At 44.6% G+C, this 21,166-nt stretch overlaps 1 protein-coding gene across 9 annotated transcripts in view; it reads left to right on the top strand.

The window, feature by feature from the left end:
• The window catches only part of LOC119027058 (collagen alpha-1(XXV) chain), a 149,945-nt gene that overhangs the window by 80,561 nt on the left and 48,218 nt on the right, over positions 1-21,166 (top strand). For all 9 annotated transcript variants that reach the window (XM_037111869.1, XM_037111866.1, XM_037111863.1 and 6 more), the window contains exons 3-6: positions 959-1,003; positions 5,162-5,169; positions 17,934-17,960; positions 19,800-19,826. In XM_037111869.1, the coding sequence (XP_036967764.1) occupies positions 959-1,003; positions 5,162-5,169; positions 17,934-17,960; positions 19,800-19,826 (107 nt within the window). The remainder of the gene's footprint in view (positions 1-958; positions 1,004-5,161; positions 5,170-17,933; positions 17,961-19,799; positions 19,827-21,166) is intronic.

The raw sequence follows: 21,166 nt of genomic DNA, 5'->3' as shown, positions 1-21,166 counted from the left end.
GGCAATTAATGTCTAGCTGTACGCTTTGTTCAGAAACTGTCGCCGAGCCCATTACATGACTGTAATCATCTCGAGTCTCTGACGTGACGACAGAAACCCTCGTCTTCGGCGGTCTGTGGGGTCAAAAGAGTTTTCAGAGAGATTTGCATAATAAGTCTTCGCATCATTGTTGCTGCCTGAAATGAGATCTGGGTATTTTTCTGCGATGCAAAACCAGACAGAGGAGATTGTTCCTCTCGGTAACGTTGACTTCCAATGTTTCTGATCCCGAAAGCTCAAAAAGAGCGGAAAGAGCGACTTCTCACAGAGTTCTCGTACTGTGGAGCCATCAGAGCTCTATGTTTAATTTCCTTTGACTACATTTTTGCCAGAGAGTAAACAAAAATGCCTGAAAATGTGTTTCCAGCTGCCGGGAAAAGACTACACATACTGTATAGCTGCAGTGAAGAGGTCATTTTGGGGAAGATGCTCCCAATTTCCAAACCGAGAACTGCCTTCGCACAATACGACCCTGTCAGGCCTCCAACATGTAAAGGCTGACAAAGCGTGTAATTGTTTTACTCCTCCAGCTGAGCTTTCACAGATTGATAGTGTTGACAGGGAAATGGCAAACAGGAAAACACTGTCTCGATAAACAAATTACAAGCCAGGGCATCCATGCTGAAAGGAAAATGAGAAAAAGAGGGAAAAGAAAACAGGGATGTCAGCATGAAGAGCGTTTTTGCGGCGAGACGGTGTGCGTTTCCTTTTTTCCACCTCGGCTTGTGCATAAACACAGAGCCGCAATGCTTCTTAAACCCGGAGATCTTCAGGTGTTTGTTGTCCAAAGGCAACACTTTTCATCGGCTCGTCCTCACCCGCTGCAGGGGGGCTCCACTCGGAGAATATGAGACATTTACGCAAACAAAAAGACAATCAAATTACTGTAGGTATTACATTTTTTTTTTTTTTTTTCCAGGACCTCCGGGAAAGAGAGGAAGAAGAGGCCGCAATGGAGAACCTGGTATGTTCATTGTTTGTGTGTGTGTGTGTGTGTGTGTGTGTGTGTGTGCGTGTGTGTGCGTGTGTGTGTGTGTGTGTGTGTGTGTGTGTGCATAATATCACTGAAGTCTCAATCCAGGAACGTTCGAGGAATAATTCACACTGCACTTACAATCACATAAAAGTACACGGTATATCTCTGGAGGCCAAAATAGGTTATAGATGTGTAATTTGTGGCCGGGTGGTTTTCGGTGTTCGCTGGGATTGTTTCAGCTTCAGTCGCTATAGAAACACTAGATGTTCACAGTAAAACTGGGGGACAGTGCGGCTCTGGAAAGACAAAGTGATGCCCAAACTTGCAGAAGCCCCAACATCTGAATTCTGCGCTCCGTTGCTGATCCCAGACATGATGTAGTCAGATTCGGCGTATATATAATAGCTTGCTTATCCTCCAGAAATTCAGCAACAAGTCGTCGTAATGCTTTAAGAATCTCCTTTCCCTCCTCCCACACACTTTTATACCGAGCTGACTCAACAAAGTCGGCCGAGGCGAGGCACCTACGAGTGGGACGTGTTGTGCGGCGACACTCTCGCAGGGTGTGGTTGCAAACTGAATCTGCAGCGAGAACGTGTTCTTGGCACGTAGCTGCTGTCCACACTCGCCTCACCTGATAGTGGAAGTGATATCAGGCTCTGGAGCGCGCCGTCGTTCCCGTGCCGCAGAGCACAGTGCAGCGAAGCGAGGCCCACGCTTGGAACCAAAGTTTAAAAAAAAAAGAAAGAAATTAGAGAGACGGGGCAGAGCGAGGTCCCAATCTGAGGCGAGGTAGAGTAATAAGGGAGCGGTTTGGTTTCACAGGCTGAGAAACAAACAGAGCGACTGTGAGGGGAGAAAAAACACAGACGCTTCTTCTTAAAGTCACAGGAATCAAAGCTGATGATACAACTGTGTTACAGCCCAGAGTCCCCAAAAGATGGAGCGCTTTGGAAAACTCGAAGAAAACAGAATATTGTCAATCATCTTTTTTTTTGAACTCATGTTAGATTTATTCTGAGTTTGATGGCAGCAACACATTTCAAACACGTTGTGACAAGTTTATCGGTATCATGAAAGAAGCATCGACAAGAAGCTCAGTTCACAAGTAAGGATGAGGCGAAACACATGATTACATAAGAATATTCCTAAACAAACCAAGTGTTTTAATGTGTCTAAACCTGATCAGAGCATCAGCACGGCGTCGTGACACGAGAGAACGAGAACACTGAACCTAAACAAGCGTCAAGTTTCAACATAAAAACAACACTTGAACACATCTGTGGTTCTGCACAATCGTACTTAGCTAACATTTATTCTGACTTTATTTGATTGGGTTTTGTATTTGAGTTTCAAAGATTCTTTAACTCTCTGCACTTTTTGGCCAAATTCATTTGGAGTCCTTGTTGTTCTGCAATCTGAGACGTGGATCAGTCCGTTGTGGCGCTCTGCCTTTTCTCATTTACGTAACACCAAACTATGACGTGAAAGCCGAAGGAAGATGAAAAAAGGAATGGCAGAAAAATCAAATGACAGACAACAGTTCAATGTTCTGGTTTGCTGCAGATCTGAAACACCGCCAGCCTTTGTTTATCCAGTGCTTAACTTTCCAATAAACATCCACCGTGCCAGCGTATTTCAAATGGCACCATTGTGCAAAGACCTTTTATTTATTTTTTTCCCTTTCTTTCTGCTCAGCCGGAGCGAATGTGGACGGCTTCCTCTTGACAAATCAATTGGAAACAAGCGAGCAATCATATCCGCTCACAGTGTCTGCTCTGGAGTGGCACAGCGGTCTGCTAAGGGCAGACAATAGGGAACAATTGGGATGACAGGCCCCTCCATTCTTTATAATAGCCCAAATTACTGGAATAAATAGGCTGAAGTATGTTAAATCAGGCAAATCTGGCTGGAGCTGGTCTACCTGCGTCAGGGCCTCACATCATGGACTGTTTTACTGATGCCACAAGCTTTTTTTATCCGTGTGTTGCTGGTGATGTGCGGCGTCCACAAAAGGCTTTACAAACCCAATCATTTAGAAATCCTCGTACAGTCAAAGTCATTTAAAATGCTGGCCCTCGTTTAAATGCTCCAAAGCCATTCTGCTTATTAGCGAGCAATCACGGCTCAGTCATTTCTGCTACATTAACTCTGTGGATACGTTGGCAGGCTTCAGCAAGTGTACACAATATTCTTTGTGAAAGTCACAGAAGCATTCAAAACAAATAAATATGATGGCACCAGCGCTGCATTATGCTCCGATGTCAAACTCTGTGTACCCTCTTCCACGGGAGAAAAAACTGAAGACAAATTTCGGAGACGTTATTTATACGACTGAAGAATGCAGTCCTTGACGGGCACAGGCGGGCGGCATTCTGCACTGTAAGCCTTCTGCAAATCCAATTTCCCTCTTTTAAGTTCTCAACACTGGTGGATGTTGAAGGGAAGCATATTTAATTCATGATTCGCTTTAACCAAAAGTAACTAAGCCGCAGTGAGTTTTCCACAAATTCATGCTGAGGTGTTCTGTAGTTTACTCCTTCCAGCAGAGAAGCTTCAGCCCAGACTTGGCTGCGACTGACAGAGAGAACAAACAGGAAAGAGACACAGTGATATTTACCTATGCATTAAAAAATGAATGGATCGCTTCATTAGGATCCCTTGTTTGTTTACCGGTAACATATGGAAAGGAAAAGTGTGGCACGACAGTTTAGGATGAAGACGTTTCTTGTCGCAGTGAAAGCCACACACTCGAACTGTTCTAGCAGGTGGTCGATGCTGGAAAGTGTAAGAAGTTTCCTCCCATATTTTCCTGACGTGAATAATCTGTAATTTTCTCACCCGAAAACCTGCGTTTACAAAAGGAGGAATTGATGCTCAAACTGTGCCGGATGAGCAAATTTAAGCTTTCAGTGGTGCATCAATGACAAGTGTGAGCGAACGCCTGACTCTCCTTGTGAGTTTGAAAGCCTCTCTGCAGCTCCGGCGTGCTGTGAGCATTCACACGGTGTATTTAGTCGCCTTTACAATCTCTGGTGACTCTGGTGAGCAGAAAAGAAGCAGGACGGTGACAAACAATGACCGGAGGTGCCAGCGTGAGAACAGAGAAGTGACTGAATAAGACTGGAGCTTTGAGGGCAGATAATCTAACATTATGTCACTGACTATTTAATATAGCATAGATTATATTCCAGGAAATAATGTTTCTGGTCTAACCAAGGCCATAAAATGTAGAAATCTGAAGGCTTTTACCTTTGAGGTGGCTATTATGTGCTCTGCAGCGTATTGCACGTTTTCTTTTTTCTTTTTTTTTTCCTATCACAGAATGTCTTTGATTTTCCATAATTGCTTAAACTTAGCGCTGAGCCATTCGACACAGTGGGACATGTCAGAAAACACACAGCGGAGCAGGTTTATTAAAAGCTAAGTGGTCTACTGTAACTCAACGATCCATAAAACAACGCTACAGAAGTGCAGCCCGGCGAGCCTGAAACACACCGCTCCTTAAACGCTCCAGCTGCTGGAGCCATTTGCACTTTCCTCCGGTCATGAAGAAGAACAGTTCAAGGACACAGGACTTGTAAAGAAAAAAAGTGATCCGTTTCGCCTTTTTCTTTTTTTTTTTCAGGATTAAAGCAGCTGGGTACCTTTTTAATAAGAACATAAAGACCTGAAATGATTTGCAGGGTTCTGGGGAGCCCTGCAATGCGTTGGCACACAGGCCTGTGAGCAGCAGTAATTGGCGAAAAGACATGTGTCACCTCACAAAAGTGTGGGGGGAGTTTTTAACAAGCGCGCAACCCCTTGTAGCAGTGAAATTAGAGCCACTTACAAATGTAGAATATGATCACTGGGCCTGGCGGTCGTTGTTCGCTGAGCTGCACGGAAAATAGATAGGAATGTCGTATCAGAATCGAGGAAGTTCATCTGAGTTATATCGATGGAGAGTTTCTGTCTAACATCATGGAAGAGAAGCATCTTCATGAAACTTTCCTTCCTAGAGAAATAATACGCATCAAGAGTCCAATTTCCCGTCTTGGTGATTTGGATGTGTGGTTTCAGTGGAACATTGATGATCTGAGTCTGTTTGATCGCTGATTGAAAACACACTAACCAAGTTTTTTTTCCCTTTCCTTTCTCTCTCAGGACCTCCTGTAAGTATGCCTGCTTCACGTCTTCTCCAACTGTGAAGGTAAAACCTCAGTGAAACAGTAAAACGATTCAGTTCAGCTCATATTTACTGCTTGACATCAAGACACAGCGAGCAAAAAGCTTCATATTAAAGTACAGCCAGTAGCTGGTTAGCTTAGCTTAGCATAAACACCAGGAAATATTTGGCTTTGTCCAAAGGTAATTAGTGAGCTTAAGAGGCCTTGGTAGGCGCACTGTGGACGAAGCCAGCCATCCTCAGTCCTCATGCTAAGCTAAGCTAAGAGGCTGTTTTTGTTATATGTTCTACCCTTGAAATGGAACTCGTGAGCTCGTGGTTACAACATGTGGCGTCGTGTCCACCATGTACTTCGAGTGGTGAAGTTTTGAGAGCAGCAATACTGGGAAAACTTGTCTTGAAGCCACCGAGGCTAACAATTTAGCAAGCTAACAAGTGAGCGGCTGACATATTGTAGGAAATGCAGACGCATAAAAACAAGTTATTAATCCACTCGCACAATGTAGTGTCACGTATATCTTCTTACAAACTGCACGTTCTTTGGCTTCTTGTGCCAACTCCAAACTATACGTCAGAAGTTATCTCTGTGCTTTTTCATCTGCAACTTAGTTAAACAGGAGAAGCAGTCGCCCTCTGATTTATTTGTTGTATGAATCTCTTTTCCTGCATTGAGCTCGGAGCTTTAGCTGCTGACAGTTTTCACACTTCAGTTTTCACTTCAGGCGCTTCGAGCAGTGAGTGTAAAAAACAGCCACACGACATAATGTAGCGTGTGGCTAGCTAAGGTCACTAACGGTTATCTATCTGTCTAAAGGATCAAAAACACCAATACACAACCAGAGGGTAAACCATTGACAGTATCTACAAAGCAAACCGTGAGAAGAATATCATATGAAGCAAAAGACTGAAGAGTGAATATGTTTGTATGTATATTAGACTTAATGTACAAGACATCTGATTATGACAAATTTGCTCCCAGAAGTCTCAGCTGTGCCTCACGGTCCGACTCTATTATTAAAGTAATCTCTCCGTCCCAGCGTTCCCCTAATAGCGACCCCTCTCCCTGTCATTTGGGCAGTCTGGTCTGTAATAGCCTTGCTACCAGCCTCCATCCCTGCCAGCTCCCTGTACCCGAACAGATTATCTCACCTCATTACACTGCTGGGTGATCACAGATTCACTCCCCCGAACAGATGGAAACCTTCAGAGTTTTTTCCCCGAAGATGAAGACAACCCCGTACATATATAAGCACCGGGGTTTGTGACAGTTCACTGTATAGCCGGGTCAAGCGGGGCGCTGCAGTTGTGTGCTCTGGTAAAATTATTTATAGTCCAGAGGCAAGTGTGATTGAATAGGTATAATAGCGTGTGCCGACTGAGCCGTAAAAGTTGTAAGTTAATCCTCAGCGCCTTCTCAGACACTCGCTCCTGGAGCTCTGGGATGTAAGTGAGTGCAGGTGGTCTCACTTCTCGGCCTCTCCCGCCAGGCCTTACATATGACAAATAAAATCCTACTGCGAGATGTCTCAGGAGCCGACTGAAGCCCGAGAAGTGTTGTCCCTGAAATGTACGATTTGTGAGCAGGCGTATGGGACGATTGGACTTCGGGGAATGTTCCTTTGGGGTGTGACATCGTAAATCCAGTCCACACACAGGCGGTACCTGACAATGTTCCAGTTGTGGCCAGCAAATCACTCTCTGATGAAGTCATTAAGGTAGCAGAAGGTGCTGTTAAGGTTTTACTGTAGGCAAAGCAGCTAAATCCAATCCGAACTCCATGCTGCAGCGGACAAAAGAAAGACTATAATTTACAGTACAGACCCAAAAAACTGACGTCTGAATGACTGCATTTCTAAAAACAGACGAGTCTTCAAAAAATGCAATGATCTGACAATGACTCACCCGACGGTCACCAAATCTGTTTCCAAAATGAAAAAAAAAAAAAGAATAAAAAAGCGACAGTAGTAAGTGATGTCATGTGGTTTCTCTCGGTATGCCCACCCGGGGACGGCAGGGACACGTCGCTATGAATATTCAGCAGCTCCCTCCATAACTCCGGGAACACTGCGTAAATTGTACACAGGCCTCTGAGCCAAACAAGCCGACCGCTGCTGAAGCCATCACAGATCCCCGTGACTTAACCGTGACTCAGCCGCTGATGAACAGACGAGGACCTGCGGTCGCTGAGACGGACGAAGGAAACGTCTCCTCGATCAGAACTCATCAGGAAAGATCCACACTGGCGGCTTGTGATACGCGTTCAGACGTGGAAAAGTGCTTTGCTTTGTTTTCATTTCCCTTCTTTCTGCACCACTGAGGCTTTCTTGTCAGTTTGGTATGGGATCAGGGGTCAGCTGTCGAGTGGCGTTTAGCTGGATATCTCTTCTCTACGGAAGCCCAGAGAGGCACGTGACAAGAACTTTTGGTGATCAGTTTTCTAAGTTTGATCTGAGTGATTCTCTCTCCTGAGTTTATCACATCAAGTGTTGTGACGTCAGGTGAATCCACTTTGTTTTTCTGTGTGGAGGTTTCATGCTGTCATCTGTAAGTGATCAGATCAGACTTTTGGGTCCAGGCATCACTAACACAGCTGCATGAGTTTCTACGCCAGCGACGTAGGCAGCAGTTGCTCCTCACTCTGGTGACGTGGCTGTCCAACACCTCTGGGTGGCGCTGTCCAGAGATGGAGCAGACATTTAGTTATTTCAGGCTGACTCCAGACTCAGTTGTTCTCTGTCTTGTCTTCCATGCCGCTCTGCTGGTAGCAGCCGTCTCTCTCTCTGGATTTGACGTTGCCGTTGTGTGACGCGATACGACGCAGCCGGAGCGTCCAGATCAGGGAACTTGGAAAAATGATCCTGCCAGAACTTTTTCCCTTTATTCACCTGTTCTTAAGTAACAAACTCATAGAGCAGATTCAACCTAGAGAAACTATCACCAGACTGTTTTTTTCTTTCATCCGTCTCTGTCCTCCACACAGATTGGAAAGTTATGAAGATAGATGTGTATTTGATTTTGAGCTTTTACAGCATTATATGCAGACTGTTCTGCCTCGTCGTGCCCCTGAACCCAGACAAATATTTTGTACTGAACATAAAAGTTAGTGAAGTCCATGAAATGACAGCCGAGGCAGAAAATCATGTCTTTGCTTTCCATTTTGTATCGTCTGCCCTCGTCTTTCTGCGGCTCTCAGAGGGCGGTCCGTGTCAAAACATCAACCCCGAGCACCCGCCGCTGTGTGTGCACACCATTTAGCAGCAATCAAGCATAAAACACCATCCCTGAGGCTGCACGCGAGCACCCACCAACACCACCCGCCGACTGGACGTTTTTAGCGCAGACCGTGTGCCATACTAAATAAAAATTATACAGTCAGAGAGAGAAACTAGCTCGCTTTGAAATCTGGTCAGAAGGAAAGGGGGAAATATTTGAAAATGATACGATGTTGGAAATATCAAACCAACTTCAGCCCGCTGAGCATGCCTCTGCTGCACCACACCGGAGTCTGGAGCCAGGAGAGTCATCGTACAGCACATGAGCCCCTCGCAGGAGTTCAGCCATGTTAGCACAGAGGTAAATAACACTGGCTGCATCTGCATCTGGATTTGACAAGTCGTCCACCTCCCTGCGTCATCGGCTGAGATTCCAGCGACGCAGGTTGAGGATGATCTGTCACAACGTATGAATTATGCAGCCGCGTTCCAGGGATTAGAGGCAACGTCGGGGTGAAGCAGAGGAGCCCGGGCGCCCTCAACCCTTCATCCTTCATCTGTTATGCGCCGCAGCTCCACACCTGTTAATAAAACATATTGGAGCTGGACTTTGATCACTTTTGCCCGACAGAAGTGGAGAAGGTGCCAGGGTATCCAAAGGAAGACTCTGGTTGGAGTTGAAGGAGAGTCTCACCTGCTCAGATGTTAATTTACAGCATTTGCTTCTGTTGCGTGCTGCGAGTTAGAGACAGAAAAAGCCCATTAACACATCAGAGTCCGTGTGAAGCTGTGCCCTCCGTCTGCGTTTCACATCAGACACACGGAGGATCTGGCTCCGGCCCACCGAGAGCTGCAACTGGATCTATCTGACATGACAGCGTTTATTTGGGCTCACGAGGGCGGCGTGGCTGAGGAGGCCGACTGTCACTGGATGTGACAACATTAAGAGTTTGACCTTTTAGATGTCAGTGCTCACGCTGTGCCCATCAGCAGCCCTCGTCTGTCAGGGACTGAGGAGAAGAAGCTGACGGTGAGGTCCACTCGCAGTGATTTGGAGCAGTCAACAGCGCACTTAAGTCCGAAGTCTCACAGGGGAAACAGGAGAATTAGCACAGTATGAAAAAAGCGCGAAAAAACTTTTTGATTGAAAGGAATTTTCCTCCTGCTCATCACATCAAATGATGAGAAATGTAGACCTGCCACATTGTGGTTCTAATCGAATCAGCAGAAGAAGTGAAAGAAATACTTTTCCAACTGGAACATTGTCCCTTTTTCAACATTTCATATCCACAACAAGAATCCTGCGGGTCAGAAATTTGCTTACGTATTGCGCAGGAAAAAATGTTGGCTCCGATGTTTGGCTTTTTATGCCTGCAATTTGGTCGAAGCTGTTTAAATGTTTCCCCTCCTCAGGAATGACGGGACCGCCCCCCCACGTTAAAACACGTGAATCTTCTCCATATTTGATTTGCGTCTCGACACTGTGCACACACGATCTCTCACTTCTCAGCAGTCGCATCATCACTTTCAGTCCTCCCTCCCCCGTCCAGGCCGTCCCTGCTCCCACGAGAACATCCAACACATACCGACGCACACACTCACAAACACGTACGCGCACATTAAAGTCATTTTATGCTGGCTAATTGTGATACACTGTGGATATGGGAACCAGATGCCATTCCCAAGTCAGTTTTCCAGTGTGGTTTTCCTATCCCTGCCTAACCTCTGCGTCCAGATTCCCCCGACGAGCACCAGCCACTTGTGGTCGTCCGTTCCTGCCCATTCTGCTCTGATTACTCACATCCCTGTCCTCCATTAGTGTCCCGCCTCGAAAAAGAAAGTGCCCCGGGGGCCCATGGTAATATGATTGAGCGTTCCCATGCAGAACTAACAGATGGAGGTGTACGTACGGATATATGCTTTTACTTGATGTCTTTAAGTCTGTTCCAGGTTTGTGCACGCTGGAAATTGAGAAGATTTCACTTCCAATGGTGTCCACATGCTTTCAGCTGCTAATGGCTAAATGCGGCCAATATTTCCACTCTGACGTTAAAGCGATTGATTATATTTGTGCATCCAGACGGGACGTTTCACCTTTGCTGAGCGGCGAGTTTCTGGGAAATGCCTGTGAGAGAATGAATGCAGCATTATTTTTCTTCCACAGAGCAAAAAGAATCGCACCTGAAAACACCTTATTGCTATTATGTGCTTTATGTGTTAATTAGCAGGCTTTAAATGTGTTGGTACGCAACTTCGCTTCCTTTGGACGGAGCCAGGCTAGCTGTTTCCCCTTTCTGCTAGGCTAAGCTAAGCTAGCTAGCCGCCTCGGGGAAAACGGAAAAAGCATGTTTTTGCCAAAACGGTGATTATTCCTTTAAGTCGGCCAGGTTAAACTCAGACTGTTATGATGTCAAGAACTTCTTTCATTTTCAATGTATGGCAAACCTGATGCATAACTCTGCTGTGTGAAGTGCGTTAGTCCGGGTTTAGTCCTCTCAGAACCTTTACTTTGGCCCTCATCCCACTTTTGTGGTGAGCAGCACTCCTCACCTGCCCCCACTCTCCGCTTACTCATTCCCTGTCAACACTCGGTGCCCGGAGGATTGCTTTGCTTAACTTCCTGTGTACACACATGTTTATTAATATTGTGTAGCTGTGTGAGAAAACCGTGTGCCCGTAAAGAAGAGGTTGTAAAAGCGGTAGTTGTTGGCCCGCGCTCTCAGAGATGCCAGTGCTCCAGGGTGAGCTGATTGGATCCATGTGGCCGGCAGCTCGGGCTACAGAGACTGCTGCCAGCCCTGTTGGCCCGGCTTCTGCAACCAGCTTCATTTGATGGATTGATTTCCTGGACCTCCATATTTTTAACAGGTCGCTGTGATGAAAACGAACACAGCCGGGTCCAGACAGAGGTTACGATGCACATCTCCTCTTCATGACTTTTTTCATCTTACTGGATTAGCCGGATTGTTTCACAGGATCGTACCAGCAGCTTCCAGCCAAACCCACCAGAAACACTTTGCTCATGTCAACAAGAGCTGAAGCTATGGACCGGAGCCAGCCCCTCACCTCATGTTGCACAGACAGGCGAGCACCGTCGAGCTTTCATCCATCATGTTTTGAGTAAATTATAGGAGAGTAGGGAGGTGAACAATGGATATCCAGTGTCTGGACCTCTATGTGAGATGATGTGAAATTAGGCTGACAGAAGTCTGAAGTTGTGAGTTGGTGTGAACCTGCTTTGTTGCTGACAGGCCACTTAAAGCAGGACATTATCCTGTGAATAGCAACAAAAGCACATATATTTTATATTTCAGTAGCTTCAAACAGATTTAATCACATAATTGCATCTTTATTCTTGTTACCTGATCGCCCGATATAACCACAGCTGACGAGCAGCACTGCAGGGTGAGAAACACCTGTGAGATCTGCACACAAACATTGGATTTGGTTCCTACTAGAATAAGTTTAAATACGTTTCTCATGCTGTCCACCGCTGCAGCTCCGTATTCACCCTCTGTTTCAGATCTCCTCTGATTGGTCAGCTCACACATGCCTGACCCAGCGACGCTAACAACGACGGAGCAGCTGTGGTGCTAAACCGACTCTTACATGCCAAAGCAGCCACGAGGCATAAATTACACAAGTGTGTGACATGGTGACGTAGTGTGATGTCACAAAGTCACGTAATTAAAGGCGGGACTCCTGACGAGGCGTTTGAGGAGCAGTGTTTTTAACTGATCTGTTATTTTTAATGGTATCGGCTGTGAGAAGCAGGTAAATATCGTTTATCCACAGGAGCTGAAAGAAATCCATGAAAGACTGAACACGAAACTAAATGCCAGATTGAAGAAGAGTAAAGATAATCTACCACCTTGTCTAATCCCATTAACAAAAAGAGTCACGTACTGTGCGTACCTCATTTAAACTGAGCAATCGGAGAGGAAACTAATATATAAGCACCTCAGATAGATATTTAACTACCCTTTTACGAGTTCTTAAAACTGTTTTTCATAATTGATCTGCCGAAAGCCGCCAAGGCTTCTGAGAAGCAGCATGAATAATTCACTCGGCATTAAATATGAAACTATATCATCTACTTTACAGTTGGAACTCGATGTGTTTGAGGGTTTAGGGGCCTACAGGAGCACAATCAGGACGGGATGAAATCTGCATTCTGATGCACCTTCGGTTTAATCGAACGCAGACCGACACAGAAGACGTGAACATCTAGATGTACGATATTTTCACGTCGTGGTGATCAGCTCTGCAGGCGCCACATGTGAAGTGTGCCTCGCTGCCAGGATCACTTTATTCAACATCACTGGCTCTTTCCATGTAATATGAAGTGAAGGAACTTACATTGTCAGATTTGAATGGCGATGTTCATGTTGCTTGCGGGTTTGGCCTCGGCTCCCTTTGCCATTTTATATTTCCCTGCAGACCTCTCCATATTTCTCCCCCGCTCCGTTTTAAAGGTGGCAGAGGTTTCCACTTTTCCTTCTCATGCCAGCAGCTCGTTCAGGCCATCGCAGGAGACAGTGGTCATGGTTTGGCTTAGAGCGAGGAGCTACACATGTATCCGGATAGCGAAAGGCTTAATCCTGATCCAGTGGTCCACCATAAACTCGACAATATCATGCACACAGGATGTTCTGTTACAAATCATCTCATGATGGAAGCTTGACGTGAAGTTTGCCCAGCGCTAAGCAGCAGAAGATGTGAGGCTTACCCTCAACGTGAAATGTGTCATTCTCAATCAGTGGCTGTAGTCATTCTGCTTTGGGGCAGTTGCATTCTGTTCATCAGTGCACGTATGAAGGACATATTTATTATTCATGAAGTCACTGACAAGGGCTTATTAAAGTAGTTTTCTAGGTTGTAATTGTTCCTGCTCCTACTCCAACTGTTTAATACTTAACAATGAAAGAATATAAACCAGAATATAAACATGTTTAACGACAACATCTTCGTGGTTCCTACTGAAATCTGTTCTTTTAAACCAGCTCACTGGTTCGCTTGTGTTACACAATATCAAAACTTTCTCTTTACAGTAAACATGAGGCTACTGCCTCTAGCCGCTTAGCTTAGCTTAGCATGAAGACTAGAAACAGCGGGCATCTCTGCATTTCAACATATACGTCAATTACCTGCATTCATATATGACCTGCTGTGTGTTACATGCAGATTAGAATGGACATGTTGGAGCTTATCTGGGACACTACCGATCATGGATGTGTCAGTTTTAAGTCTCCACTGGATGCGTTACAACCTCACACTGACAAAGGTTTAGGGTTAATGTTATTTCCCTCATTTCCTGTCCTTATGCTAAGCTAACTTAACCAGCTACTTGAAATAGCATCACACCCAACATTTAAAGTCTGTAAGTTAGTCTTTTCATCCAACTCTCTGCCCAATTTTTCAAAAAATATCAAACTTTTCCTCAAAAGAACATTTTGCAAAGTTTGCAGTTTGTCAGATATGCATTTATTAATCCCTTTTCTTCGTATTATAAATGTTCTGAAAGCACTACACAGGGTTAATCGTGTTCAAGAGAGTGGATTTTGATCAAACAGAAGCAGCCTGATGAGCCGTGGAGCACCTGCTGGAGGCCTGCTTTTGAAAGAGAGCCAGAGCAGAAGCAGTAAAAAGATGTGAAAAGCACACACAGGTGCTGATTAGAAATCTTCCTTGGGGCACATTAAAGAAACCAAAAAGCTGCAGAGGCTGCTTGACAAATAGACACCTGCTGCAGTTCTACTGTAGTACAGTCCGCTCCTTTGAAACAGTCTTTGCAGGAGAGCTTTTTAATAGTTTAATAGTAGCACCGGCTCAAACCTCCTGGAACAGCTCCAGTGGGCGCTGCCTGTCCAAGTGATGTGCAAATGATGGGCCGTATAATGAGCAGGTGCAGATTGTGTAGCCAAATCATTTCCACATGCTTTTACCACCAGAAAAATGAACACGCTTTATTGGGTAAGAAATGGTTAGGTGTGTCAGAAGCAGTGCTGCACTTGTTAAATGGACGTCGACCAGGAAAGGCTGCTGGGTCAACCAACCGAATCTTATTGTGATGATCGGATGATCAGCGGCTGCTCGTGAAAAATAAAAAACGTCACGAGTCATATGAAGCCTAAATGACAGAAAGCATTACTTTACTTTTTTACTCTGCCTCTAATTGGCTGTGGCATTTTACCATTTACTAATCACTGAACCCTAACCAACCACCTAGCTAATCAGAGGGACGATGAGCGGGTCTTCTGCACGTTTTCCAGACGATTGGGGTTTCAAATTATTGGCGATAAGAATAATGGGCAGTTCACCCTCCAGTGGATAAGTGTGCAGTACTGTAGGGGTTGTGTAGAAATGCCTGAACACAAAGTGTGTGAAAAGTACTGTAGTTAAAAATAGTTAGCCCAAACTGCTGGATAAATGATTCAAAAAGATCACGTTATATCATGATTCTCTTAAAATAGATAGCAGTAATCGATAGAGAATAGTCAGTGAAAATTACAGGAATTGATAGTTAAAGAAAATAGCTGACAAGGTTGACGTTAGCTAAAAGTATTTGAATAAACATTAGCAATAGCTAGCTAGAAGTGATGGCTAGCTTAGGTGATTGAAATAGCCAGCTGAAGCCATGGATATGTTAAAACTGTAAAAGTAGGTATAATCAATACAGAGTTACTTAGCTAAAAGTAACAGACAGTTGAAGTGATTAGCTGATAAATGCTTATCATTCGCTAAGAGTAATGAACAGGCGTGATGGTTGAAATAGCTAGCTAGAGTAATTAGAGTTAGTTAGCTGACAGCAGTTGAAGTAGGCCTAGTTAACTAGCTGATATGGCTAAAGTCACCGTAGTTAGCCAATAGTAGGTGGCTGATACAGCTAGCTAAAGAAATGGACACATTGGAATAGATATATTAGTTAGCCAAAAGGGACAAGCAGTAACTGTTGGTCTGGTTAGCTCATAAATGGCTAATCATTAGCTAAAACTAATAGATAAACAGTTTCAACAGTTAGCTAAAGTAATATGTAGGTTAACATACATAGCTATACGTAATAAAGAGACAACAGATTATAGGCTAGCTAGCTAAAGTAAGTGGTTGAAATATTTAGAGAAATGGATATCTTACAATAGATTGCTACAAGTAATCAATAAACAGAGTTAAATAGCTGAAAGTGACAGACAGTAACAGTTAAAGTAGTTAACTAGCTGATGTGGTTATTATTAGTGAAACATAAAGGATGAACACTAAAAGCTAATTGCCGTGGGTAATGCTTGAAATAATTGTTGGTTTTGAGGAATGGGTATTTGTTTGGATATGTGGTTGAACATCAGAACGCTCTTTAAAGATCCTTATTAGGCTTCTTCCCTCACAAACAAAATATAGACATGGCCTGTTAGGGAAGCACAGCATGGATTTGATCAAGTTTCATGAGGTTCCTGCACTTATCGTGAAACAATCTGGATTTATTGAAATGCCAAATCATATAAAGAGTTTTCATTTCTTTCCACAAACTCACGGTGCCCGGTCGTTTAGCCCTGTAATCTGGTGTGCCAACTATTTGTATCTCTCACTGCCAGATTTAATACATTAAGCAGGCTTGTGCAAAAAGCTGCAGAGGGTGTATTTGTGGATTTCTTTATTGCAGCCATTCATGTGTTTGCAGTAACAGCTTGTCAATAGGTTTGCATTGTCCAAAGGCAATTTTCCTCCACAACAAAATGCCTGCACTGATTTACTTTAGCTGCCTTCCATTCTAAGGAACAAGCTGCCCCTCTGGAATGCCTCTACATCATTATAGAACTAAAACTCACATTTGATTCCAATACATTGCCTCTGTTATTGCCTCCACGGGGAGCTGCAATTGGAAACGCTGTTTTCATAATGGCACATTTTGTGTTTACAAGTATTGCGGCTCTTTGAACAGCCAGTAAGCAGCAGGTCTGGCCTGCTTAGATATGTGTGTGTGTGTGTGTGTGTGTGTGTGTGTGTGTGTGTGTGTGTGTGTGTGTGTGTGTGCGTTAAAGCTGCGTTTCCCATCAGCGTTTGTCGCGGCTTGTTGAAGCGAACACGCTCGCTTCATATTGTAATGAATGGGGCGACGGCGCGCTGCACAAGCTCGCTGCACAGGTTCACAACCTCCTGGCCGAAGCACATTGGACCGAGTGCTGCAGATCCAGCCGGGAACACATAAACGAAAAAGCTACGGATAGTTAACTATGCATCAGGAATAATGTCCATAGGCACAGAGCAGGTTACAACTCACTTCCCCCCCGAGCAGTGTGGTAGGAATTGGCAGAGGAAAGCTGCTGGACGACCTCTGGAGCGTTTCAGTTTCAGACTGCGCTCTGTGTGCCAGTGCAGGGGAAGCTTGTCTGTGTCTGCGAGACGGCTATTCTGGGCCACTGGTCCATGGACTCACAGCAGCCGCCTCCAAACATGCGTTCTGTACTAATGTCATCAATCTATGGATCAGTGTCAGCGTTCTTCTCTCTGTGCATCCGATATCTTTGGAAACAAACCGTGTTTGACCAGTGTTAGCCTGGCAAAGTAACCGCTGAAGAGAAATTACCGTAGTTGTGTTGGTGACAGCTGAACAGCGTGTTCCTTCTCACCCGGGGACACGTGTGATCAATGAGAATGTAAGAAAAGACGTGTCAAACCTGCGAGGATTTGTATCTATTTTCATGTATTAACTTCATCACAGAGTAGGAAAAAAAAAACTACTGTGATCTGACAAAATGTGTTTAACAGAGAGGTTGTGCAATACAGATTAGCATCAGTCTTTCTCAGTTCCTGCTCTGCTGCTAAGCGGGTGGTCAGTTCGTCACTCCTCTGACGCTGACCTAACAGTGATGTAGCATTTACCAAAAGCACAACCTCAGAGGGAGAGCCGACATCCTTCAGCTGGAATGGTAAAAATAGTGTTTTTAAGCTCATTAGGCTCCAGCACACGGATGCACACCTCATTGTCAAACCCTCGACTCATGATCCTCTACCGAGCCCACCCAGGAGCCCCCGCCTGCCGACTGACAGAAGTTGGACCCAAAAACTGCCTCACAGAAAAACAGCTTTTAAAGAAGGCAGGGGGGATAAAAAGAAGAAAAGACACATTTTAACAACATGCTTGCCAATACTTAGTTGCAGATTGCTGGATTTGATCCTGTAAGTAAACATGGACTTGATTTGGGCCTGTTTTTGGTTTTAATTGTATGCTTGTAGAGGCCCTGCTGTCTGCAGTGCAACAGGCCCCAGGTCTGTGACGCTGAGATGTCAAAACCGTGGCCGAAGTTTGTTTTTACTGAAAACTAAATTAGTTAATCTTTTGATTTGGCCTTCACCCTCTAAGTTCATGATCTCCGTTGAATTTGTTTATTAGCTAACATGACTGGTCACCTTGGTTTTACAGTTCTTGTGTATCTTATCAATGTGCCAGAAGACGACAGATAACGGGCATGGATCATAATATGTAATTTTCATACTATTTGTGTTGTGAAAAAGTTTGACAATCCTTTTCTTGTGTGTTTTATAGGGCCCTCCAGGTCCGAAGGGTGAAAAGGTGAGTACATCAATATTTAGTTTGACACATACTTTGGTATACTGTTGATCTTCCAAGTACATTTTGGTAACCTTCTCCCAAACATTATTGGAAACAGTCTTATTTGCTTTCTTCACAAGACATGTCACAATTCTCACACTGTCTCTGTAAGATAGAGGCAGCAGCGAGTTAGCTTAGCTTAGCACAAAGACTGGACGCAGTGGGAAACGGCTAGCGAAGGTGTGAGAGGGTAACAAAATCTGTCTTGTTTTACTCTCTTCCAAGTCTTTATGCTAAGCTAAGCTAAGCTCATCATTACTACCAAACTCCTGTCAGTCTTCTCATAAAACTCCCAATATGTGGAACTATCCTTTAGGAAAGATGAAATGTCTCTAACATCCATCCCATCATAAATTTCTGCCGGCCAGACATTAAAAAGAAGAATCTGTTTTTCCTCTACTTGAAGTTAATTTGTCCACCCGGAGTGTCATTTTGCATTTGCGGCAATAATTCACATGCGAGCCATCCTCCTGACCTTAAGTCTGGGAATCTGAATATTTAAATTCTCCTGTTGTTCACAAATCCACAGCGCCGAGCATTAATGACTGAAAAAGCCTGAGTCGAAGCCCTTAAATGCCTCGCTGAGCGCTCCTCCATAAAACAGCAGTGAAGCATACGAAAGAACCGCACTGTCTCTTAATGCGTCTGCAGGACTCAGGGACAAATGTGTGGAAGACTGAAACCATCAGCTCCCTCCATTCACACAAAAGTCGTCCTAGAATTCACATGAAAATGAAAACTTAACTGTTTTACTCTAAAATGCTGCTGAGAGAGATCTGTTCAGTTTCTCAGGCCGGCGATGCATCGATTAAGTATTTATTCATTTTCTATATTTCATGAAATACGACACACAGAATAAAAAAATCCCTTGATGATGCTGAATAACTGCTGGTCAGATGCGTGTTCCTGCCTCTCATGTGAACCAACTCGTCTGTAGTTTAATGAAATAGAAAACAACTGTGTGCATTCCTCCCACCCAGGATGAACACAGCGAGCATCAGTGCAGCCATTCAGAAGTGTTTTCCCATTAAATCCGGCTTTGGAACGACTGCCCGATGAAAAATTACAGAAATACCGAGAGCTGTTTTATTTGAAACAGCTCAGGCGTTACATTGAAGTTTGTTTGAGCAAAATTCCCGTCCATGTGTGATAAGTTGTTGGGCTCGTTTTACCGCTGTGGCTCTAAATGTACCTCCGCCAGCAGGAGAGCGCGGCGCGTCGGCCACGTTCAGTCATCCGACTCTCAGGCAGATTAAGGTTAATACCCATTGTCCAACATTCGGTCGTCCTTCAGTTGTTTTAAACAAAAGTGTACTTTTGGTTCAGTTTCACCCTAATGTGATGAACCCGCAGTGTTCCACACGCAGGTTGATTTCAAAACCAAACGTTTCTCTCCGTGGGGAACGAGCCCCCGTCCACAGAGGTCTACCCCCAGAAAAAGGCAGAAAGCCAAAGATCTCTGGGGCATAAAATCTGGCCTGGCAAGGCAGTTCGCCCACACTCAGCCTCCCTCCTCCTCCTCCTCCTCCTCCTCCTCACCAAACCCACCAAACCTCACACCACCGCTCCCTCTCTCATACCCAATTCATGTCAGTCCATGTTATCATAAGTGATTTTATTCCTAACCGCAAGGAATAGTTGAGGGTTCCTGTATTATTTTTCTTTATCAATGTGTTCTGAGTTATGCCTCAGTGATTTCAGTGTGAGTCTCAGCTTGTTATTAGCACTGTACTTGTGCGTGTGTGTGTGTGTGTGTGTGTCCGACCCTTGCATTTCAAATTCTTTCTCTCCCCTCTGCAGGGGGATCAAGGCGACCAGGGACCACGGGTATGTGGTTTACTCCGACTTTTTTGTGATTAGCTGATGAATGTGACTGTGTGCGTCTCCCCCAGCAGAATTGTGGGCAAAAGGTTTGAGATGCATGAAATTCCGGGGATAGTGTTCTTCCCATCCGGCCAAACACAACAAGCACTTCAGCACTGCTTATTTCTACATCGAGATCGGGCAGACGAACGTGCAAGATACCTTGGAAAGCGCAGCGTGGTGTATTTTTTTTCACCTCTCATCTCCGAATTGAGCTCGAGCACCAGCTTTTGCACATCAGCAGAAGATATCTGCTCAATCTCAGCTGTAATCAAAAGCCAACTAGCTCCGTCTATAATTACTCCTGATTCACTTCAATCCTCGACGTGACATGGCGCATTCAGAGCTTTAATCATTTCCAGCTCTGTAGTTTGACATTTCTATAAAAGTGCTGCTTCTAAATGATGATGATGTGAGTGCTTTTCCGTGCTTGACAGACTCTGAAATGAATTACTCTATCTCCACCTAGCAGCCAGCGTGCCCTCATTTTTCTCGAATAGTGGTTAAAAAATGAGTCCTCTTTGGGAACTGTGACTGCACAGGTTTGTTTAAAGTAGACTGCATTTGCACACACAATCATCACGTCCTCTGCGTTGGCTGTCGTCATCAAGGAGAGATTGTGTGCAGTCGACGCCACCTTAAACGCCGGTAATTGATTTCCATGAGGGCAGAGAGCACGTGGAGGTCAGAGCATAAGGACAGGAGAACACAACAACGCAGAGGTTTGTCTTGCCACCAGAACACCAGCCATCTCCCAAGTGGATCTGATCCCAGACCTGTATTGGCGCCCTCCCAGACGTTAGTATTTTGCCAATTAAGTATGTCAGCCGTCCTCCGGGCACGTCAAAGCACTGCCTTTTCTTATGATTTGGAAGTCGATACAAATGACCTTCGCTGTGAAATTCGATTAGTGGTCTCAAAGAGATACATCTTACATTTCTCTTAGTCAAGTTCACAGAGGTTGTGGCTCTTTATACATTTCCAGCTGTGTGATATCCTCAGTTAATTTTTAATGATATCAAAAGTATTTGATAGTTGTGATAGTGGAGGAGCTGCAGACAGGAACAAGTGAAATATCTTTGCTCTCCAGCTGAGCTGACTGGAGTAAATTATTGCAGTTTGCATAGAATTTCTTGGCGTTTGCTTATAATTTGTTCCCTTTCAAGCCTCGGAAATGGAGTCATCTGTCTCTATCAGTTCAGTGATTTACGCCCTGCAAACAGCGGTGCGGCTGACAGAGTTGTACCAGCGACCGGCCGGGCCCTATTTGTCTTGCAGAGTAAATAAATTAACCGTCCACTTCA

The sequence above is a fragment of the Acanthopagrus latus genome, chromosome 10 (genome assembly GCF_904848185.1).
Source record: "Acanthopagrus latus isolate v.2019 chromosome 10, fAcaLat1.1, whole genome shotgun sequence".
Taxonomy (NCBI): Eukaryota; Metazoa; Chordata; class Actinopteri; order Spariformes; family Sparidae; genus Acanthopagrus; species Acanthopagrus latus.
This window is presented reverse-complemented; position numbering and strand designations above follow the sequence as displayed.